The following is a 24,820-nucleotide window of genomic DNA, read 5'->3' on the forward strand; positions in this document are numbered from 1 at the left end:
GCTGCCAGCCAAAGATGTAAAAGATAGATGGAGTGGATCAAAACAAGAAATAGACCAGATTTGTTTTGTACTCATTTGCTTCCCCCCCCCCCCGTCTAGGGGACTCATTCCTCTAGGTCACACTGCAGTCACTCACAGAGAAGGTGCAGTGAGGTAAATCTAGCCATGTATCAATCAGAGGCCAGGCTAACCTCCTTGTTCCAGTAAGAACAATAACTTAGGTGCACCATTTCTTATTGGAACCCTCCGTGAAGTCTTGCCTGAAATACTCCTTGATGTAAAGCCACCCCCTTTGTTGATTTTAGCTTCCTGAAGCCAACCCTGTAAGCCATGTCGTCAGTCGCCCCTCCCTCTGTCAGAGCAACAGCAGACAATCGTTCCGCGCCTTTTTTCTCTGTGGATGCCATACCAAGGCAAGCATGGAGGCCGCTCAGCTCACTTTGGCAATTAGGAGCACATTAAACACCACGCGCATTTTCCAGCAGTATATGCAGCACCAGAACCTGGCAGAGCGATACCGGGCGAGGAGGCGACGTCAGTGCGGTCACGTGAGTGATCAGGACATGGACACAGATTTCTCTGAAAGCATGGGCCCTGCCAATGCATGCATCATGGTGCTAATGGGGTAGGTTCATGCTGTAGAACGCCGATTCTGGGCTCGGGAAACAAGCACAGACTGGTGGGACCGCATAGTGTTGGAGGTCTGGGACGATTCCCAGTGGCTGCGAAACTTTCGCATGCGTAAGGGCACTTTCATGGAACTTTGTGACTTCCTTTAACCTGCCCTGAGGCGCATGAATACTAACATGAGAGCAGCCCTCACAGTTGAGAAGTGAGTGGCGATAGCCCTGTGGAAGCTTGCAACGCCAGACAGCTACCGGTCAGTTGGGAATCAATTTGGAGTGGGCAAGTCTGCTGTTGGGGCTGCTGTGATGCAAGTAGCCCACGCAATCAAAGATCTGCTGATATCAAGGGGGTAGTGACCCTGGGAAATGTGCAGGACATAGTGGATGGCTTTGCTGCAATGGGATTCCCTAACTGTGGTGGGGCCATAGACGGAACCCATATCCCTATCTTGGCACCAGAGCAGTACATAAGCCAACGAGTACATAAACCGCAAGGGGTACATTTCAATAGTGCTGCAAGCCCAGGTGGATCACAAGGGATGTTTCACCAACATCAGCGTGGGATGGCCGGGAAAGGTACATGACGCTCGCATCTGCAGGAACTCTGGTCTGTTTCAAAAGCTGCAGGAAGGGACTTTATTCCCAGACCAGAAAATAACTGTTGGGGACGTTGAAATGCCTATATGTATCCTTGGGGACCCAGCCTACCCCTTAATGCCATGGCTCATGAAGCCGTACACAGGCAGCCTGGACAGTAGTCAGGAGCTGTTCAACTACAGGCTGAGCAAGTGCAGAATGGTGGTAGAATGTGCATTTGGACGTTTAAAGGCGCGCTGGTGCAGTTTACTGACTCGCTTAGACCTCAGCGAAACCAATATTCCCACTGTTATTACTGCTTGCTGTGTGCTCCACAATATCTGTGAGAGTAAGGGGGAGACGTTTATGGCGGGGTGGGAGGTTGAAGCAAATCACCTGGCTGCTGGTTACGCGCAGCCAGACACCAGGGTGGTTAGAAGAGCACAGGAGGGCGCGGTACGCATCAGAGAAGCTTTGAAAACAAGTTTCATGACTGGCCAGGCTACGGTGTGAAAGTTCTGTTTGTTTCTCCTTGATGAAACCCCCCGCCCCTTGGTTCACTCTACTTCCCTGTAAGCTAACCACCCGCCCCTCCTCCCTTCAATCACCGCTTGCAGAGGCAGTAAAGTCATTGTTGCTTCACATTCATGCATTCTTTATTCATTCATCACACAAATAGGGGGATGACTACCAAGGTAGCCCAGGAGGGGTGGTGGAGGAGGGAAGGAAAATGCCACACAGCACTTTAAGCACAGCACTTTAAAAGTTTACAAAAGCGGCATGTTTTGGGCTCTGACCCGGAGCAGCCGTTCGCCCCTCTGGTTTTCTGGTAGGCTTGCCTCAGCTCCTTAAGTTTCATGCGGCACTGCTTCGGGTCCCTGTTATGGCCTCTGTCCTTCATGCCCTGGGAGATTTTGACAAAGTTTTTGGCATTTCGAAAACTGGAATGGAGTTCTGATAGCACGGATTCCTCTCCCCATACAGCGATCAGATCTCGTACCTCCCGTTCAGTCTATGCTGGAGCTCTTTTGCGATTCTGGGACTCCATCATGGTCACCTCTGCTGATGAGCTCTGCATGGTCACCTGCAGCATGCCATGCTGGCCAAACAGGAAATGAGATTCAAAAGTTCGCAGTTCTTTTCCTGTCTACCTGGCCAGTGCATCTGAGTTGAGAGTGCTGTCCAGAGCGGTCACAATGGAGCACTCTGGGATTGCTCCCGGAGGCCAGTACCGTCAAATTGTGTCCACAGTACCCCAAATTCGAGCAGGCAAGGCTGATTTAAGCGCTAATCCACTTGTCAGGGGTGGAGTACGGAAATCGATTTTAAGACCCCTTTAAGTCAAACTAAAGGGCTTCATCATGTGGACGGGTGCAGGTTTACATCGATTTAACGCTGCTAAATTCGACCTAAAGTCGTAGTGTAGACCAGGGCTCAGTTTTGCAGAAAGCTGAGATATCCTGCCTTTCCAAAGGCAGAAAATAAAATGTGACCATAGGTGAAAACTGGGAAGAATATAAATGAGGATAAATGCCAACTCAGAATATTGGCCTAAAGAATACTTTCTGAAGCAAAAGAAGCAAGGAGAAGTTAATATATATTCAAAGAGAAGGGCTCTATATTTTCTAAATTTTGTCCCTACTCCTTTGAGCCAAGAGCTACATACAAGCACCATTTCACACACACCAGACTTGACCAAATTAACTTTATGTCTTTTGTTCATGTGTTTGTTTAGATTTTGTGAAAGGTGCCAGACAGAGCCCCAGAAACTGACATTCTCTGTTTAATAACAGAACAGCTACCCCGCAGGGAGCTGCAGGGCAAGCTTCCCCCACACTGCCTGATCAAAACACCTCAACACTTATCTGGAGGGGCCCTCTTTATCGTGAGAGTATAGGTCGGCCCTTGGCCACTGTGATGAGACTGCCAGTGGGGCTGCCAGTTAGTGCCAGTTGTGGTGATGGTAACTGTGGTGTGGACACTTATCCCTGGGCACTAGACTGAAACCATCAAACAGCCTCAGGTGTATAAGCAACAACTTTAGGCCACTGGTAGCCTTGGCCACAATCCAAACAACAATCGAGAAGCTAGGCTTTGTTTTAAAAAACTATGTATTTTTCCTTACATGGTTGTTTTTATAGTTAGCAGATCAGACTATCATTATATGGCTGCATTGTTCTTACTCTTAAGATATGAAATGTTTTGGATCAGATACAGGAACCTAGCTAGAGACTTTATCCACCTAAGGAACTTTTACTGAGTCTTTAATGTATTTCTCCTCACAACATACCAGTGAGCTAAGGAAGCACTATTTTACAGGTGGAAAATGAGGCACAGTAGAGCTAAATGACTTGCCCAAAGCACCTATGCTTGAGGTAGAACTAGAATCCAGCTCTCTCATACTCCAGGCTAGGGCCCTAACAATCAGACCATCCATTTCTCTTGAAGCATAGCTTTTGCTGCTCCATATTAGCATTGTATTCCGCTCCAATCATGGCTAACAGTCTGCATTTGTTTTTAGCTATTTTTGGTAGCCCCATATAACTTCTCATTCGATGTTTGTGAATAAGAATTCCATATGATCTGTTAATGAATAGCTCCCACCATTTTCTTCATATACAGACTCATGGTTTGATTAGTTTTTCTTTTTTTTTCTTCTTTATTTGTGTGTTGGCTATATAATACATGTCCCAATAAACATAATGCATATATGAATGTGTCATACTGGATCAACCTCAAATGAATATTTGATTTTGTTTTAATTTGCTTCCACATTGTTTGCTTGGATCCCCAGGGCCTATGAGTGAGATGCAGTTGCATAATGGTTTGAGAGATGAGAATTTGATATTGATATTCCTACATCTATGCAGAAGGTGCAGGTGTTTTAAAGTATTTATGAAATTGCTTGATTGACTCTCATATAGAAGCCTATTGATGATAAATTTAAGCTTTGCAGCTAGGGTGTAAAATTATTATATTAACATTACTACCGGTCATGGATGTCATAAATCTTAAGAGAAAGGATGCATATGTCACATACAATGCATGAAAAAGTTGTTCTTTTACCATGGATAACTTACCATGGTGTAGATACTCTGCTGATCAGCTATTCCATTATTTGAATAAGTATCTGATGTCTTGTTTTCTTTCAAGAAGGCAGGTGCCAGATGAAGCAGGAAACCTGCCAAGAAAGATGATAAATTGCAATTTGGTGCTGAGGACCAATGCTTAACATTAATGCAATGCTGCTAGCAATTAAAGGGGCTAGTATAGTAATAAGAAACTGGGAAGAAAATAATTTCTGATCCCAAGTGTAAGAGGTTCATTTCTTTAATTGTCATCATCTTTAGTACATATAAAATATTTGTTGGGATTGTCTGATTGCAGACAAAATGAAACGAATAAAAAACCTATAATGCACAAGCCATTCATATGTTACAATATGATCAATTGCTATTCCAATGGAGAGGAATCTTACAGACTGAAGCAAACAAAATTACAACAAAATTAAACAGGAAAATAATGGGAAAAAATTAAAGGCCATACACACATTGGGGAGCAATTATCCACTTGAATAATCCAACTGCCTTTTTATGTGCTTCACAATCTAGACTAAAGCAAGAGAGGTCTCAGAAAGAACAGCCAGAGTTTCCCTATGTACTGTATTCACCTTTGCAATATTAAACTTGGGTTTGTTTAAACTAACTTCAAAAAGGATCCCATGCAATTTCAGTATTTTATTTGGTTCAACAAAGAGTGGCAAATCCAACATGTTGTTCAAAACTTTTAAGTTCAGTATTGCAAGAACCAAAAGCTATGGAGGTGGAGCTGCCAGGCTTTTTGTTTGATCAGCTATAACCACCCATGTCCTAAGAGATTCTGGATCCAGGTGGCTTTCTGAAAGAAACATGATTCCGTCGATTTTATAAATTGTGTTAAAATTCATTAAACAAATTAAAATAAAAATCAAGAAAACATATAATCAAACCTAAGCCATTGTTAATACTAAGCTAAACTAAAATAATACTATACAACCATCAACTCAATATCAAACCAAGGTCAAATTAAAAAAATCAGCAAGTTAGTCTCAGTGCTGGAATGGAATTAAATCATCAAATTAATTCTAAAAATAATCAATCCTTACAAATTCTAAAGGGGATTCCAAGTGGGCAGTTGTCCATTTGGTTATAAATCCCAGATGAAGAATATTACAAAAATCCATCATATTTGTAACTTGGAGCTGGTTAAATGTCTTAATACTGAAACCAAATTATTATCTAATGTCTGAACCACAACCTCAGAGCTAATTATAAAGCTTCCTACTTAGAATTCTATTCTTAGGTGTTGACTAATAGCCCCTCCACCCCCCACCCTACATCCAACAAAGAAATAATACAGACTTTAACACAATACTCTCAATAAGCAGAAGTTTAACAAGTCTTATCTACCAGATGTTACAGGTAACGATTGCAGGACTATTAAACGACCCAGGACTATTAAACACAGACCACACTTTAGTAAGTATCTTTATGAGATGATATTTAGGGATTTCTAAACCTGGGAGCTTTCCTATGTGAACTCTATGGGTTTTTATAGACACACATGCATACACTTTCAGACCTTAAAATTAAAAGACTATAAAAAAGCTGGGATGTCTCCCAGCTAATAAAAACAAAAGACGAACATAGGAAAAAGGAAAACTAAGACACCAAACTGGGGGTTCTCAAACTCTTCAGCTCTCGCAATCTTCTGGACACTTGTAGAGTAGGACCTGGAATTGTGGTCAAGGAGTCAGACAGTGACATTCTGCTGACACAGTGCTTCTTGCTAGCAGCTCTCCTTTGGGTGCAGGGAGACGGGTCAAAGGCTGCTGTTTATGTCTTCGCAAAAAGAAAAGGAGTACTTGTGGCACCTTAGAGACTAACCAATTTATTTGAGCATGAGCTTTCATGAGCTACAGAGAGCTCAAATAAATTGGTTAGTCTCTAAGGTGCCACAAGTACTCCTTTTCTTTTTGCGAATACAGACTAACACGGCTGTTACTCTGAAACCTGTTTATGTCTTGATTTCCTCTCCCCAACGTGGCTGGAATTCTGGAATGTTGGGTGGGTTGTTGCCAGACAGGAAAGACTTCTTGGCTTAAAATCTTTATTTCTGTGTTGGATGTGGGGTGGGGGAGGGGCTATTAGCCAGCACCCAAAAACAGAACTCTAAGTAGGAAACTTTGTAACATAACTCTCAGGTTGTGGTTCAGACATGTATGGTTTGCTATCTTTGCTTACTTCTTCTTGCAGCACTTTCCTCCAAGGCCATCAGACAAATCAGTGAACTTCTGTTTGAAACAGCAATTTTAAAAAATATTCTGTGTTTACATACCACAGATATAGTAAGTCTGTGACATTTATTTTGTGGAAAGGAGGGAATTGCTAGGGTTCTTTTTCAACAACTAGTCACTCAACATTCATCCATCAGCAAAATTAAAAATAATTTGACTTATGATCAATGTCATCACTCTTCTCACAAACAAGAAAATTTACAGCAATCTTTCTATTTTGGAACTGGGCTGTGTGTCAAACAGCTTATCTTGTGGAATATTCATCTTGATAGAGAAAAGTGGCTTTAAGACCTATCAAGATGAAATCCATTTAAGAAATATAATTTTTAAAATTTATAAAAGGTCTTTTATTCCCCTATATGCTATTTCTCTCACAGTACACACAGAGTAATGCAAGTCTTTTAGAATTAATGAGGGAAAGTTGTGTCCTTTTTAATCTTCTCCACAGCTACTTCAGAACTACAAGCCAGATCACGGAGGCAAAGGAAGGCTGTGAGATGGGAAGTTGGCTCAAGATTTAATTGTTGATTTTCCATGTTTTATATCCTTCTGCAAGTTCTAACCTTAAAAAATTCTTTTTGCAAATGTGGATGGCTTCTCAGCTTTATTAATAATGTGTGCAATGTTTGTGCCCATGTCTCAGGTTATCTTTACTATAACAAATTTCCTCTTTGCAGCTGTGACTTTGTCAGGATTATTTTGTTTTATCACACAGAGTGGACAATAAGAAACCAAAGCCAGCAAAAAAAATTCAAAATACATATCAAACCAGTGACATAAGACACCTTTTAGAGCAGATGCCCTAAGGGAGAAAATAAGAGTAGGAAGAGATGTCAGAGAAGACATGCCACTGTGCTAGCTACTGTAATTATCTGGGGCAAGTATAATGTGCACTGAAAACGATAACATAGATGAGGTAATTTATCAGTGTGGAGGAGGTGCAAATTCTAGTATTTTTGTGTTACACTCACACAACTCCATAACCTCACTAGGATTGTACAAGTAACTGAGGGAAGAATCTAGCCCTAATATAGGTTACCATTTTTCAGTTCTCAGTGTTGCAAACTTAAAGAGAAAATTGTAAATATTCTGCCATTATAAAAAATACATGTTCCTTAATATTACTACTGCCTTTGTATTGATAAAGGCATTAACAGCCTCATCCCACAAAGTCTTATTACTAAGTGTAGTGACTACACATGGTAATTAGGAAGTTTTTGTGGGATTGGGCCTTTAATGGGGTTATTGATAGGAAGTCAGGTTACGAGCCTAAACATGGCAGGTAAACCATGCACTCAGAAAAAAGACACTTCCTCTGCCCTGTCTCTCCACCTCGCACCATTCCTCACCCCTATCCCTGGCTGGAGGAAAATGGGAACAACTAGGACACGCTTGCAGCTGCAGGTTTGGCCCCTTGGGGCCCTCAGATTGCTCTAACAATGCAGGTGACCTGGCCTATTCCAGAGGCTCTACCACAATTGGGGAAGTACAAAGTTGAGATTTACATCACCTTAGTACACTGCTCCCTGAGCAGCACTCCCCTCCCCTCGCCCTCCCACGCCCAACATATGGCTCTTTGTCATCTGTCCTTTATTAATTTTCTAATCCATAAGAATACTTTACTTCTCACTTCATGACTACTTAGTACTGTCCGATAAGAGACTTTTCCTTTGGCCTTTAGAAAGTCCATACAAATTATTCAAACGGTCCTCTTCTATTCACCACTTTGCTGACATGCTCAAAGGATTCAAACAGATAAGAGAGGCATGATTTTCTTTTGCCGAAGTCATAACCACACTTTGTTTTCATTTCTCTTTTTTCCTTTTGCGGTATACTTCTGTGATTCTAAATAGTTTCCATATTGAGCCCAAGGTTTTTAATTTCTCTCTTTCTCTCTTTTTTGTTTAATGTTTGCCTTTAGGGTCTCCTTGATTAGCTTATTCATTTTCATTTAAGTCTCTTTTCTAAAATTTAGTTTGCACAAGGGGAATACTCAGGGAAACTGTTGAGCCAGTTTTCCCACTGCTTTGTGCTGCTAGAGATTTTGTGTTCAGGGGTTTCTTTGGAAAATATACTAGTGACTGGGTTGAACTAATTATTTGCGATAAAGCCCGTTTTAATTTAAATTTCTCCTTACCATTGTCATCCAGGGCTGCAGATCCAATATTATTTTTCATCTGATATCCCGAAATGTCTTCTGAGGCATTGTAGCATTCTTCCACATCATTCTGAATACCTTCATCTTGGCCTGTCTTTTCCCAACTCTGGTGATCCAACAAGGAAAGCCTGATTTCAGCGAGTGATTCATCTTCACTTACACATCCAATGTTCAAAGATGCAGTCCTTTTAGAAAGTTCTGTTGCAACACAAGAAAACATTACTCTTATAAATTCCACTGACTAGGTCTGAAAGGGGTATGTGAAGCATCTGATTAAAGTGAATTCACTTGAAAAATCACAGTAGCATTAGGGAGAAGTAAAATCTGGGAATAGTTAATATAATTATGAATAATATCAATTCTGTCCTTGATTCCTAAGATTGAAAGACCAAGAAATATGTGATGAAGCACATTCTCAATACCCCCTTATATGAAAAGGAAATATGAAAATTAAATATCATGAGTCTGATTCTTCATTGCTTTGCACGTCCGTGTAGTCATTTGTGATGTATGGGAAGTAGGTGTAAGAAGCTACCAAATCAAAAATCCTCCACTCAATCACAATAATGGCAGCACAAACAGTGGTAAAGTTAGCACCACTTTTCACAGGGGAAAGTCATGATCCAAGCTACAAGTCAGTGGAGAATCATCAGGCCCCAGGACTGCTTTAATTATACTGTATATTTTACAGATTTATGTTGTTGATGTTGTTGAATTAAAAAATATGTTACACTTTTGGAAAATATTTGAAACAAATATTTGAAACATTCATCTTGCAACCAATGTCCAGATTTTCTGCTGTGGTCCTAGTCTTCCAGCATCTACATAAATGTATTTCAAACTAAAGTTAGGCTCAGTTAGAATGATTATTGGACCTGATTCTGCATTCATTGAAGTAAATGGCAAAATTCTTATTAGACCTCAGTGAGAACAGAATCAAGTCTACTTTCTGTATGAGTTAGAGCCAGTTTCCCAAACTTGGGACACTGCTTGTTCAGGGAAAGCCCCTGGAGGGCTGGGCCGGTTTGTTTACCTGCCGCATTCGTAGGTTCGGCCGGTCACGGTTCCCACTGGCTGCGGTTCGCCGCTGCAGGCCAATGGGGGCTGTGGGAAGTGGCGGCCAGTATGTCCCTCGGCCCGCGCCTGGTTCGCTGCTCCAGGCCAATGGGGGCTGTGGGAAGTGGCGGCCGGTATGTCCCGCGGCCCACACCGCTTCCTGCAACCCCCATTGGCCTGCAGCGGCGAACCGCAGCCAGTGGGAGCTGCGATTGGCCAAACCTGCAGATGCGGCAGGTAAACAAACTAGCCCGGCCCACCAGGGGCTTTCCCTGAACAAGCAGTGTCCCAAGTTTGGGAAACACTGACTCAGAGAATAGGGAACTTATCCATCAGTCTGTACTTATCCATCAGTGCGTAAGCAGCCTCTCTACATCAGTGAGCTACTTCCAATAGTACAGACTGGGAATTAGATTCTAAGGTGTGAACTCTTTTCTGTGTTTTAACATCAAGATCATAACACCTTGAACCAGAATTGTTACCCCTTTTGAACCTGAAGTTCAGGGCCCTTAGGATGTCTTTGTTTGGAGCAGAAATTGATGATAGACTAGTATATTTTCTTTGATGCAGCCTTCTTTATTTACAAAGAACATACAAAGTCCTGCTTCTCTGAATGCAAGAGGGGCCAAAAGCAAAAGGAGCCATTTCTTAGTTTACAGCTTCGTTCAGCCAGCACCCTTGACCCTAACCTCTCTCTAGACTTCTCCAGTGACAAACTGTGCTTATAGGCTGATACACACACACACACACCCTTACCCAAACAGTACGCATTCGACTATCTCCACCCACTCAGTCCAAAATTTCAGGGCAGGTTCATAACTGCTTTTGTTTTAGGTGGGGGCTTGTGATAAATTTATTGTGACAGTTATGTTAACTGAAGTGTGTTTTCATACCCAGTCTCAAAGAGGTTCGTGATCCATGCAGTCACCAGTACCTCTCAGCATAACAATATGCTTAAATTTGGCTCCAAATGTGGGCTACCTGGGTAGTAATCATGGGGTGTTTTATATTTCATACCTAAATATGTCAGAAATGGAACAGACAAAAATTTATACAGAAAACTACTGAAAAGAAGGAGGACTGGTCGGAACCCAAAATTCCTGCTGAAGTGGAAAGAAAATTCAAATTTTTCTGTGGAACAGGAAATCTGAATTTTTGTTTTGGAATAACTGAAAGGTTTAATTTCAACTTTACAGTTTTGACTTCTATGTTATATTATACATTAAAATATAAATCATATAATAAAAGTAAAAACAGTATTATCAAAATGAAATATTATGACCTTATTCAAATGAATAATTTCAATACTTTTTGGTCAAAATTTTTGGCTAAGTTGATACTTCTCATGGAAGATTTTGATTTTGCTAAATCAGGTTTCTGATGAGAAAACATTCTGTCACAAAAATGTTGACTGGCTTTCATAATACATGGAATTCATCTCAGTGAAGAGGGCCTGTGGCATTCAGCACCACTTAAGCTCCACATTAAGGTTTTACATGGGATTCAAAGTGGTGCAGAGGGCTTTGCATGGCCCTCTGCACTGAGGTAAATTCTTCCAAGAAGAATATATCAGTAGCTGTGACATTATAATCAAGTGACAGGTTTCAGAGTGGTAGCTGTGTTAGTCTGTATCAGCAGAAACTACGAGGACTCCTTGTGACACCTTAGAGACTAACAATTTTATTTGGGCATAAGCTTTTGTGGGCTAGAACCCACTTCATCAGATGCATGGAGTGGAAAATACAGGAGCAGGTATAAATACATGAAAAAATGGGAGTTGCCTTACCAAGTGTGAGGTCAGTCTAACGAGACAATTCAATTAACAGTAGGATACCAAGGGAGGAAAAATAACTTTTGTAGTGGTAATGAGAGTGGCCCATTTTAAACAGCTGACAAGAAGGTGTGAGTAACAGTAGGGGGATCTTAATATGGGGGAAATTAGGTTTAGGTTTTGTAATGACCCAACCACTCCCAGTCTTTATTCAGGCCTAATGTGATGGTGTCCAGTTTGCAAATTAATTCCAGTTCTGCAGTTCATAGAATCATAGAATATCAGGGTTGGAAGGGACCCCAGAAGGTCATCTAGTCCAACCCCCTGCTCAAAGCAGGACCAATTCCCAGTTAAATCATCCCAGCCAGGGCTTTGTCAAGCCTGACCTTAAAAACCTCTAAGGAAGGAGATTCTACCACCTCCCTAGGTAACGCATTCCAGTGTTTCACCACCCTCTTAGTGAAAAAGTTTTTCCTAATATCCAATCTAAACCTCCCCCACTGCAACTTGAGACCATTACTCCTCGTTCTGTCATCTGCTACCATTGAGAACAGTCTAGAGCCATCCTCTTTGGAACCCCCTTTCAGGTAGTTGAAAGCAGCTATCAAATCCCCCCTCATTCTTCTCTTCTGCAGGCTAAACAATCCCAGCTCCCTCAGCCTCTCCTCATAACTCATGTGTTCCAGTCCCCTAATCATTTTTGTTGCCCTTCGCTGGACTCTCTCCAATTTATCCACATCCTTCTTGAAGTGTGGGGCCCAAAACTGGACACAGTACTCCAGATGAGGCCTCACCAATGTCGAATAGAGGGGGACGATCACGTCCCTCGATCTGCTCGCTATGCCCCTACTTATACATCCCAAAAGGCCATTGGCCTTCTTGGCAACAAGGGCACACTGCTGACTCATATCCAGCTTCTCGTCCACTGTCACCCCTAGGTCCTTTTCCGCAGAACTGCTGCCTAGCCATTCGGTCCCTAGTCTGTAGCTGTGCAGTTGTTCCACGTTGGAGTCTGTTTTTGAAGTTTTTTGTTGAAGAATTGCTACTTTTAGGTCTATTATTGAGTGACCAGGGAGACTGAAGTGCTTTCCTACTGGTTGTTGAATGTTATGATTCCTGATGTTAGATTTGTGTCCATTTATTTTTTTGCGTAGAGACTGTCCGGTTTGGCCAATGTACATGGCAGAGGGGCATTGCTGGCACATGATGGCATATATCACATTGGTAGATGTGCAGGTGAACAAGACCCTGATGGTGTGGCTGATGTGGTTAGGTCCTATGATGGTGTCCCTTGAATAGATATGTGGACAGAGTTGGCACCAGGGTTTGTTGCAGGGTTTGGTTCCTGAGTTGGTTTTTTTGTTGTGTGGTGTGTAGTTGCTGGTGAGTATTTGCTTCAGGCTGGGGGGCTGTCCGTAAACGAGGACTAGCCTGACTCCGAAGGTCTGTGAGAGTGAGGGATCATCCTTCAGGATAGGCTGTAGATCCTTGATGATGTGCTGGAGAGGTTTTAGTTGGGGGTTGTAGGTGACAGCTAGTGGCGTTCTGTTACTTTCTTTGTTGGGCCTGTCTTGTTGTAGGTGACTTCTGGGTACCCTTCTGGCTCTGTCAATCTGTTTCTTCATTTCACCAGGTGGGTATTGTAGTTTTAAGAATGCTTGAGATCCTGTAGGTGTTTGCCTCTGTCTGAGGAATCGGCGCAAATGCGGTTGTATCTTAGAGCTTGGCTGTAGACAATGGACCATGTGATGTGGTCTGGATGAAAGCTGGAGGCATATAGGTAAGTATAACCGTCAGTAGGTTTCCGGTATAGGGTGGTGTTTATGTGACCATCGATTATTAGCACTGTAGTGTCTAGGAAGTGGACCTCTTGTGTGGACTGGTCCAGGCTGAGGTTGATGGTGGGGTGGAAATTGTTGAAATCCTCGTGGAATTCCTCAAGTGCCTCCTTCCCATGGGTCCAGATGATGAAGATGTCATCAATGTAGCGCAAGTAGAGTAGGGACATTAGGGGATGAGAGCTGAGAAAACTTTGTTCTAAGTCAGCCATAAAAATGTTGGTATACTGTGGGGCCATGTGGGTACACATAGCAGTCCCGCTGACTTGAAGGTATAAATTGTCCCCAAATCTGAAATAGTTGTGGGTGAGGACAAAGTCACAAAGTTCAGCCACCAGGTTTGCTGTGATAGTATTGGGGATGGTATTCCTGATGACTTGTAGTCCATCTTTGTGTGGAATGTTCGTCTAGAGAGATTCTACATCCATAGTGGCTAGGATGGTGTTTTCTGGAAGATCACCAAAGGACTGTAGTTTCCTCAGAAAGTCAGTGGTGTCTCAAAGATAGCTGGGAGTGCTGGTAGCATAGGGCCTGAGGAGAGAGTCTACATAGCTAGACAATCCTACTGTCAGGGTGCCAATGCCTGAGATGATGGGGCATCCAGGATTCCCAGGTTTATGGATTATGGGTAGTAGAATACCCCTGATCAGGGCTCTAGGGGTGTGTCAGTGTAGTTTTGTTCCTGTGCTTCTTTAGGGAGTTTCTTGAGCAGATGGTGTAGTTTCTTTTGGTAATCCTCAGTGGGGTCAGATGGTAATGGCCTGTAGAATGTAGCGTCAGAGAGTTGTCTCGTAGCCTCTTGTTCATATTCCAACCTATTCATGATGACGACAGCACCTCCTTTGTCAGCCTTTTTGATTATAATGTCAGAGTTGCTTCTGAGGCTGTGGATGGCGTTGTGTTCTGCACAGCTGAGGTTATGGGGCAAGTGATGCTGCTTTTCCTCAATTTCAGCCCATGCATGCTGGCAGAAGCACTCTATGTAGAAGTCCAGTTTATTGTTTCAACCTTCAGGAGGAGTCCACGCAGAATCCTTCTTTTTGTAGTGTTGATAGGAAGCTTTCTGTAGGTTAGTGTGCTGTTCAGTGGTGTGTTGGAAATATTCCTTGAGTCGGAGACATCAAAAGTAGGATTCTAGTTCACCGCAGAACTGTATCATGTTTGTGGGGGTGGTGGGGCAGGAGGACACTTCAGTCTCCCTGGTCACTCAATAACAGACCTAAAAGTGGCAATTCTTCGACAAAAAACCTTCAAAAACAGACTCCAATGTGAAACGGGAGAACTGGAATTAATTTGCAAACTGGAAACCATCACATTAGGCCTGAATAAAGACTGGGAGTGGTTGGGTCATTACAAAACCTAAACCTAATTTCCCCCATACTAAGTCCCCCCTACTGTTACTCACACCTTCTTGTCAGCTGTTTGAAATGGGCCACTCTCATTACCACTACAAAAGTTATTTTTCCTTGCTTGGTATCCTACTGTTAATTGAGTTGTCTCATTAGACTGACCTCACACTTGGTAAGGCAACTCCCATCTTTTCATGTATTTACACCTGCTCCCGTATTTTCTACTCCGTGCATCTGATAAAGTGGGTTCTAGCCCTCGAAAGCTTATGCCCAAATAAATTTGTTAGTCTCTAAGGTGCCACTAGGACTCCTCATTGTTTTTATTATAATGAAGTGGGTCTCTAGAAATATTTGAGATAGGCAGACATTAGTATTGGAGGCAATTTCACTCTCAGACTACACTTCACAAAGTTCACCACTAAGCAGGCAATGCAGCCAAGTGCATATTAAACAGATAAGGAAATCAAGTTTTAAATGTGTGTGGAACAGATTTACAAGACAACTATACCAATATTAAATAACACATTTCAACCAGTTTACACATTTTAAATACATCTAAAAACCCATATTTATAGGCTGCTTACAGTGTTGTTGTAGCTGTGATGGTCCCAGCATATTAGAGAAAAAAGGCGGGTGAGGTAATATCTTTTATTGGACCAACAAGAGATATTTCCTCACCCACCTTCTCTCTCTAATTGACAGGCTGCAATATACGAGATTAATCTCACTGAGAGAGAGATTCACTTTCAAATAAGTCCATTTGGATATAGGGGCAGGGAGAGATCTTACAGCTGGACACTCTATTAGAAGTCTGGTTTGCTGAAGGAGGATAGATTTAATCACGTGCTAAAGTTAAGCTTGTGCTTAAGTGCTCTGCTGAACTGGGGTCACAAGTATGAGTCTCAGGAGCTGTAATTTCTGTAATTATTTTGACAGACAAGATAAATGAGATTAAAAATGTTTGGGTCCATCCTCTGTCATGTAGCAATGAGTTATGCTAGCTACCTGCTTTGTTAAATACAGTATCTGAATTCATGCATTGATATTCTGAAGCCTTCTTTTAGTGGATTTTATTATTAAGTATTATTATTACAGAACATTGACATCCTTAGAGAAAGCAGAACCATACTTTGGGTAATTCTGAACATAACTGAATATTCTGAGTTCAAAATTCCCAGAAAAGATCTAGATTGTCAATGGTCTGCTCACATGCTTACCATTCAGCAAATGCTTAAGCACTTTGCTGGATAGGGTTTAAGTTGTGGTCTCAATTAAAACAAACATTCCCAGCAATTTGGAAAATCATGCTATATAGGGCCTGATCCAAAGCTCATTAAAGTGAGTTATAAGATGCTTATCAACTTCATTGGGCTTTGAATCAGCCCCGTATTTAGCTACGTAAATATGGAGTTATGAGCCTAACTTCATGCTCTCATTTTTAAAAGTTTTAGCCAAAATGTTTTGTCATAAGCATTTGTAGAGTGCTATATACATTTATTTTATTACACAAAAGGGGAAAAAATCAGGAATCAGATAGGAAATCAACCTGAGAGATCTGATATGTCTTCCTCAGAGGAGTTCCCTTCATCGCACTGAGACAAAGAACAGCTTGTTCGTGGATTAATTCCTTCAAGTTCATTGAATGCATCTTGTGTACCACAACTAAGTTTGGATGTCTGAGATCTGACATCAGATGTAGTATCCGAGCATGCTAAAATATACAGGAAAATGAAAGAAGATTAAACAATATTTCAAGAAAAGCTTGTTTCATTTCTTTTTAATCAAGACATTTGTATTCATTCGACTTCACAATCTTTTAAAAAATCAAAATTTTGGGTCTGAAAGTAGCTGACAGGGTCCAAACTGATTCTGCAGCCTTTCTGCACACGCTACTCCAGACAATGGCACCGGCCTAACAAATTGCTCCTCCCAAGGGAGGGGAAGTTAGTTTTCAAAACGTACTCTTGCCCTCCTCTCTCCACCTTGACTGGCTCCTTCTCTCTTCTTTGGGCCTGGAGGTGCTCCCATACACAGGCAGCAACAAGTTAGTGGCTTCTGATATGATGCCAGGACAAAATAATCTTGCAGCAATCCATTCCCTTGGATCATTTTGCATCCTGGCTGGCTGCAGTGACCCTTAGGGAGTGCGTTGCCCTGGAGTTCGTTCTCATTGGGCCAGTGACTTATCATAAGATCTTCTTCCCCTCTTGGAACCGCAGAAAGAAATCTGCTGTATGTGGACAGCAGAACAAGGATATCATTTGTCTGGTGGGAAGGACTGGACAACATTTTTGCCCCATTTACTTCCTTTTGGCCTTTTGCCTATTCCCTCGTCATGGCGATCTGCAATGCTAGGGGCAAAGAAGAGAGCCACATTTCAAAACCAGAGCCACAGATTCTGCACTCCTGCTCTCCTGGAGAGAATGTCAGGTGTACTCAAGTATTGTCTCTATGGGCCTCATCTGAAGCCTAGGGAAGTCAATGGAAAGGCTCCCATTGATTTTAATGGGTTTTGGATTATATTCTATGTCATCTCTTCTAGTCACTTCCTCAAAGATGATATAAAGCTTAGTATTTCTCAGGCTAATGGAGATCCTTTGGGTATCCTTTAGGGGTAGGTGTAAGCACTCAGGAGTTAGGTTAGCTGGAGCGAAGGCAAGGCACTTTTAACAGCTGGAATAGTTGCTCAGTCTGAATCTGCTCAGGATTCTGGAACCATCAAGTTCACGTTGGACATGCTCAAAGGATTAACATGCGCATTACCATAGTCAACTCCCACATTAGCAGCTTTACATTCTCCAGTTTGCATTGTGTCCCACATGATAGTAACATGCTATCAATCCTTACACTTAGGGGCCTGCGCTTTTGGAACAGAAGGTACAGAGTTCTATCTCCACTGACAACCGTGAAGTCTATATGGCTAGGGCAAGCAAAATAGTTGACAGCCATGAAGTTTATACAGCCAGTGAATTGTTACCATGAACATATTATGATGCATCAGTAGGCTGTGAAAAATCTTTGCAGATTTTGTGAGTAGGTCTGCACTAAAAGGGCAGTTGCTTTTATTTTACTGAAGATAGCCCTATTGAAATTTCAGATGCTGATCATGTAATAATAGCTAGCTCTTTCATGACTATAAGGGGGCTGCTGCTATGTGTATACTGCACTCCTGTGAAAAAGGCATTGGCTCCCCTTCAAATTGTTCAGCTATGAGTGTCTTCAAACAATGAAAGGAAAGCCCTAAGACATAACATGATGCATGTTGTCCCAATAAATTCTTGTTCTGCATGTCCCTTGGTCTCATTATCTCAACTACCAAAATAGCCTATAAGTTTGGTTATGTAAAACCTTGTGAAGTAAATTCTCAGCACTTCATTTTGTCCTTAGTTGAAAAATGTCAAAGATCTTAAGATCAGATTATCACATGATACCTACTGATTATAGTTGGCACTGGTAGCTACACCTGCAGTTAAGATTGCCCAGCAAACTGTACTGCAAGACCCTGTTTTCAGTTGCTTACAGCTTTATCAAATTGTAACAGTTTGGTCTGGAATTCAGCCATTTCCAAGAACAAAGTTAAAGGAAAATACGTTGGTTTGTGCATGTAAAGAAAACATCTTATGACCATTTCATTGAGTTCTAGCACCTCCAAGCACTGGAGCAGGGACTTGAAACTTGGAAAGAGGTGGCCTTTTTGTCATAATTGTGTCTTACTATTCCTGTGGAGAAACTGCACACAAGTTGCCAAGTGATAAGCCTTTGAAAATGTAAGTTTGCATACGCTCAGTAGAGGCTTGCTGGAGATTGTCAGCTAAATTCTCTGAAGATTCCATCTGTGCTGAGCATGCTCCAGCCCAGGAGGGCATGGGGAGGGGCAGGACTTTCCCTGCAATTGCTTCTCCAAGCATCTGGGGGCCACTTTGGCACCAGGCACCAGAATTGAGAGCATGAAGATGCTCTTTCTTGTAGTCTCAATGCTGCCCCTGCTGGCTCCTAGATAGCATGGAAGAGGAAGACAACAGCCTACTTCACAACACAACCCTAATTCAGCCCCAGAGTAGATCTATCCTGTTCACTGAATGAGGTATAGGTCCTGTGGAAAAAACAGTATGTGATCATGTAATTAAAGACTGTTCATAATGCATACACACAAGGGGGCTGAATTAAGCAAATTTAATTTTGGCATTTCCTACTTTTTGAGTGCTTGACTTTGCAACCTTAATATTCTTTTAATTTTTTTTTATCTGTAATATAGAGTCACAGTATATGGGTATGTCTACACTACGGAATAAGGTCGAATTTATAGAAGTCGGTTTTTTAGAAATCGGTTTTATATATTTGAGTGTGTGTGTCCCCACAGAAAATGCTCTAAGTGCATTAACTCGGCAGAGTGCTTCCACAGTACCGAGGCTAGAGTCGACTTCCGGAGCGTTGCACTGTGGGTAGCTATCCCACAGTTCCCACAGTCTCCGCTGCCCATTGGAATTCTGGGTTGAGATCCCAATGCCTGATGGGGCTAAAACATTGTCACGGGTGGTTCTGGGTACATATCGTCAGGCCCCCCTTCCCTCCCTCCCTCCGTGAAAGCAAGGGCAGACAATCGTTTCGCGCCTTTTTTCCTGAGTTACCTGTGCAGACGTCATACCACGGCAAGCATGGAGCCCGCTTAGCTAACTGTCACCGTATGTCTCCTGGGTGCTGGCAGACGTGGTATGGCATTGCTATACAGTAGCAGCAACCCATTGCCTTCTGGCAGCGGACGGTGCAGTACGACTGGTAGCCGTCCTCGTCGTGTCCGAGGTGCTCCTGGCCACGTCGGCTGGGAGCACCTGTGCAGACATGGGCACAGGGACTAAATTTGGAGTGACTTGACCAGGTCATTCTCTTTAGTCCTGCAGTCAGTCCTATTGAACCATCTTATGGTGAGCAGGCAGGCGATACGGATTGCTAGCAGTCGTACTGTACCATCTTCTGCCGGGCAGGCAAGAGATGAGGATGCCTAGCAGTCCTACTGCACCATCTTCTGCTGAGCAGCCATGAGATGTGGATGGCATGCAGTCCTTCTGCACCGTCTGCTGCCAGCCAAAGATGTAAAAGATAGATGGAGTGGGTCAAAACAAGAAATAGACCAGATTTGTTTTGTACTCATTTGCCTCCTCCCCCGTCTAGGAGACTCATTCCTCTAGGTCACACTGCAGTCACTCACAGAGAAGGTGCAACGAGGTAAATCTAGCCATGTATCAATCAGAGGCCAGGCTAACCTCCTTGTTCCAATAAGAACAATAACTTAGGTGCACCATTTCTTATTGGAACCCTACGTGAAGTCCTGCCTGAAATACTCCTTGATGAAAAGCCACCCCCTATCTTGATTTTAGCTCCCTGAAGCCAACCCTGTAAGCCGTGTCGTCAGTCGCCCCTCCCTCCGTCAGAGCAACGGCAGACAATCGTTCCGCACCTTTTTTCTGTGTGGACACCATACCAAGGCAAGCATTAAACACCAGAACACATTATCCAGCAGTATATGCAGCACCAGAACCTGGCAAAGCAATACTGGGCGAGGAGGCAACATCAGCGCAGTCACGTGAGTGATCAGGACATGGACACAGATTTCTCTGAAAGCATGGGCCCTGCCAATGCATGCATCATGGTGCTAATGGGGCAGGTTCATGCTGTGGAACGCTGATTCTGGGCTCGGGAAACAAGCACAGACTGGTGGGACCGCATAGTGTTGCAGGTCTGGGACGATTCCCAGTGGCTGCGAAACTTTCGCATGCGTAAGGGCACTTTCATGGAACTTTGTGACTTCCTTTAACCTGCCCTGAGGCGCATGAATACTAACATGAGAGCAGCCCTCACAGTTGAGAAGTGAGTGGCGATAGCCCTGTGGAAACTTGCAACATCAGACAGCTACCAGTCAGTTGGGAATCAATTTGGAGTGGGCAAATCTACTGTTGGGGCTGCTGTGATGCAAGTAACCCACGCAATCAAAGATCTGCTGATATCAAGGGGGTAGTGACCCTGGGAAATGTGCAGGTCATAGTGGATGGCTTTGCTGCAATGGGATTCCCTAACTGTGGTGGGGCCATAGACGGAACCCATATCCCTATCTTGGCACCGGAGCACCAAGCCGCCGAGTACATAAACCGCAAGGGGTACTTTTCAATAGTGCTGCAAGCTCTGGTGGATCACAAGGGATGTTTCACCAACATCAACGTGGGATGGCCGGGAAAGGTACATGACGCTCGCATCTGAAGGAACTCTGGTCTGTTTCAAAAGCTGCAGGAAGGGACTTTATTCCCAGGCCAGAAAATAACTGTTGGGGACGTTGAAATGCCTATATGCATCCTTGGGGACCCAGCCTACCCCTTAATGCCATGGCTCATGAAGCCGTACACACGCAGCCTGGACAGTAGTCAGGAGCTGTTCAACTACAGGCTTAGCAAGTGCAAAATGGTGGTAGAATGTGCATTTGGACGTTTAAAGGCGCGCTGGTGCAGTTTACTGACTCACTTAGACCTCAGCGAAACCAATATACCCACTGTTATTACCGCTTGCTATGTGCTCCACAATATCTGTGAGAGTAAGGGGGAGACGTTTATGGCGGGGTGGGAGGTTGAGGCAAATCGTCTGGCTGCGTGTAACCAGCAGTCAGACACCAGGGCGTTTAGAAGAGCACAGGAGGGTGCGGTACGCATCAGAGAAGCTTTGAAAACTAGTTTCATGACTGGCCAGGCTACGGTGTGAAAGTTCTCTTTGTTTCCCCTTGATGAAACCCCCCGCCCCTTGGTTCACTCTACTTCCCTGTAAGCTAACCTCCCTCCCCCCCTCCCTTCGATCACCGCTTGCAGAGGCAATAAAGTCATTGTTGCTTCACATTGATGCATTCTTTATTCATTCATCACACAAATAGAGGGATGACTACCAAGGTAGCCCAGGAGGGGTGGTGGAGGAGGGAAGGAAAATGCCACACAGCACTTTAAAAGTTTACAACTTTAAAATTTATTGAATGACAGCCTTCTTTTTTTTGGGCAATCCTCTGTGGCGGAGTGGCTGGTTGGCCAGTGGCCCCCCCACCGCATTCTTGGTCATCTGAGTGTGGAGGCTATGGAACTTGGGGAGGAGGGCGGTTGGTTACAGAGGGGCTGTAGTGGCAGTCTGTGCTCCAGCTGCCTTTCTTGCAGCTCAACCATACACTGGAGCATACTGGTTTGGTCCTGCAGCAGCCTCAGCATTGAATCCTGCCTCCTCTCATCACGCTGCCGCCACATTTGAGCTTCAGCCCTGTCTTCAGCCCGCCACTTACTCTCTTCAGCCCGCCACTTACTCCTCCCGGTCATTTTGTGCTTTCCTGCACTCTGACATTATCTGCCTCCACGCATTCGTCTGTGCTCTGTCAGAGTTGGAGGACAGCATGAGCTTGGAGAACATTTCATCTCAAGTGCATTTTTTTTTCTTTCTATGCTTCACTAGCCTCTGGAAGGAGAAGATCCTGTGATCATTGAAACACATTTAGCTGGTGTAGAAACAAAAAGGGACAGCGGTATTTAAAAAGACACATTTTATAAAACAGTGGCTACAGTCTTTCAGGGTAAACCTTGCTGTTAACATTACATACATAGCACATGTGCTTTCGTTACAAGGTCACATTTTGCCTCCCCCCATCGCGTGGCTACCCCCTCAACCCTTCTCCCTCCCTGTGGCTAACAGCGGGGAACATTTCTGTTTAGCCACAGGCAAACAGCCCAGCAGGAATGGGCTCCTCTGAGTGTCCCCTGAAAAAAAGCACTCTATTTCAACCAAGAGACCATGAATTATATCTCACTCTCCTGAGGATAACACAGAGAGATAAAGAACGGATGTTGTTTGAACGCCAGCAAACATACACTGCAATGCTTTGTTGTACAATGATTCCCGAGTACCTGTTACTGGCCTGGAGTGGTAAAGTGTCCTACCATGAAGGACGCAATAAGGCTGCCCTCCCCAGAAACCTTTTGCAAAGGCTTTAGGACTACATCTAGGAGAACCGCAAATGCCAGGGCAAAGTAATCCTTTCACATGCTTGCTTTTAAACCATGTATAGTATTTTAAAAGGTACACTCACCGGAGGTCCCTTCTCCACCTGCTGGGTCCAGGAGGCAGCCTTGGGTGGGTTCGGGGGGGTACTGGCTCCAGGTCCAGGGTGAGAAACAGTTCCTGGCTGTCAGGAAAACTGGTTTCTCCGCTTGCTTGCTGTGAGCTAACTACAACCTCCTCATTATCATCATCATCTTCTTCGTCCCCAAAACCTGCTTCCGTATTGCCTCCATCTCCATTGAAGGAGTCAAACAACATGGCTGGGGAAGTGGTGGCTGAACCCCCTAAAATGGCATGCAGCTCATCATAGAAGCAGCATGTTTGGTGCTCTGACTCAGAGTGGCCGTTCGCCTCTCTGGTTTTCTGGTAGGCTTGCCTCAGCTCCTTCAGTTTCACACGGCACTGCTTCGGGTCCCTGTTATGGCCTCTGTCCCTTCATGCCCTGGGAGATTTTGACAACGTTTTTGGCATTTCGAAAACTGGAATGGAGTTCTGATAGCACGGATTCCTCTCCCCAAACAGCGATCAGATCCCGTACCTCCCGTTCGGTCCATGCTGGAGCTCTTTTGCGATTCTGGGACTCCATCATGGTCACCTGTGCTGATGAGCTCTGCATGGTCACCTGCAGCTTGCCACGCTGGCCAAACAGGAAATGAAATTCAAAAGTTCGCGGTTCTTTTCCTGTCTACCTGGCCAGTGCGTCTGAGTTGAGAGTGCTGTCCAGAGCGGTCATAATGGAGCACTCTGGGATAGCTCCCGGAGGCCAATACCGTCGAATTGTGTCCACAATACCCCAAATTCGAGCCGGCAAGGCTGATTTAAGCGCTAATCCACTTGTCAGGGGTGGAGTACGGAAATCGATTTTAAGAGCCCTTTAAGTCAAAATAAAGGGCTTCATCGTGTGGACGGGTGCAGGTTTACATCGATTTAATGTTGCTAAATTCGACCTAAAGTTCTAGTGTAGACCAGGGCTATGAGTCATACTCACTGCAGGTCAAATTCATCCTTGGATAATTTATCCAAGCATAAATTTTGCTCTATATAGGTGTGATATTCTTAAAGGGACACATATTAAAATCATTTGAAAAGATATCCCTACTTCTGTTACAAATAACATCTTTCGTTACCAAAACAAAGACATTTACAAATCTTATTTATACAGAATCTAAATTTGGGGCAAGTTTGACAAGTCTTTTTCTATATATGTTATCTCTTTGTACTTTGTTTCTAAATTTGGAATTTATCTTCGGCCATAAGTTTTAAAGTCAATGAAGGGCGTGACAAGATGGCTGATGTTAGTCTGGGGGGTCCTGCGCTTTTCTTGGCGGGGAGCTAAGATGCCACCCCTTGCTCCTGTTCTTGGGGTGTTGATGGCCCCGCTAGTGGCCCAGGAAGGTGGTAAAGGAGGGAAGTGGAGGAGGGGTCTGGGTTTGCTCCTCACTCTGAGCCCCAGCCCCTCTCGACCTCTGCGGGTTTTTACCCTCTTTCCCCTTGGGTGGGGTACCTTCAGTCCTTAGATGCTGGGGAAGGACGTCTCCCTCCCCTACTGGGGCAGGGTCCCCCTTACTTTGGTTTTCTGATTTTCCAAGTCTCACAGCACACCTCCAAGCTCCAGTCCTTCCTCCTCCTCCTCTGTCTGCCTGAAGCAGGGGGGTTTTATTAGGTTCCTAGCAGGGCCTTAATTGACTGCAGGTGCTCCAATTAACCTGCAGCCACCTTCCCTAGTCTACAGGGAACCACACCTTAATTAGCCTTGAGCTTATATATTTCCCCTCTAGCAGTCTCCCACTGTTCCCTGGCTCTCCTGTATAACAAGGGTTAAAACATATTATAAAACCTCCATGCACATTGGCGGAGGGGCATTCATGGTTGATAATGGTTGTGTTCTGACACAATTTAAATATATATGATCAGAAATAAAAAGCAAGAAACATGTTCTATATTATCATTACACTGATGGGCTTCACCTAATTATCAGCCAGTACCTGAATAGATTTGCTGTCAAGATCAGCAGAAACATGTAGGCAGAGAAGATGAA

General features: G+C 43.7%; 1 protein-coding gene across 2 annotated transcripts in view; it reads right to left on the bottom strand.

Annotated features, from left to right (window-relative positions):
- C1H12orf42 (chromosome 1 C12orf42 homolog) overlaps nucleotides 1-24,820 on the bottom strand; it is a 252,140-nt gene that overhangs the window by 109,213 nt on the left and 118,107 nt on the right. For both annotated transcript variants that reach the window (XM_073323517.2, XM_073323524.2), the window contains 3 exons: nucleotides 16,256-16,420; nucleotides 8,675-8,893; nucleotides 4,283-4,383 (listed from right to left, as the gene is read on the bottom strand). In XM_073323517.2, the coding sequence (XP_073179618.1) occupies nucleotides 4,283-4,383; nucleotides 8,675-8,893; nucleotides 16,256-16,420 (485 nt within the window). The remainder of the gene's footprint in view (nucleotides 1-4,282; nucleotides 4,384-8,674; nucleotides 8,894-16,255; nucleotides 16,421-24,820) is intronic.

Source organism: Lepidochelys kempii, chromosome 1 (assembly GCF_965140285.1).
Source record: "Lepidochelys kempii isolate rLepKem1 chromosome 1, rLepKem1.hap1, whole genome shotgun sequence".
Taxonomy (NCBI): domain Eukaryota; kingdom Metazoa; phylum Chordata; order Testudines; family Cheloniidae; genus Lepidochelys; species Lepidochelys kempii.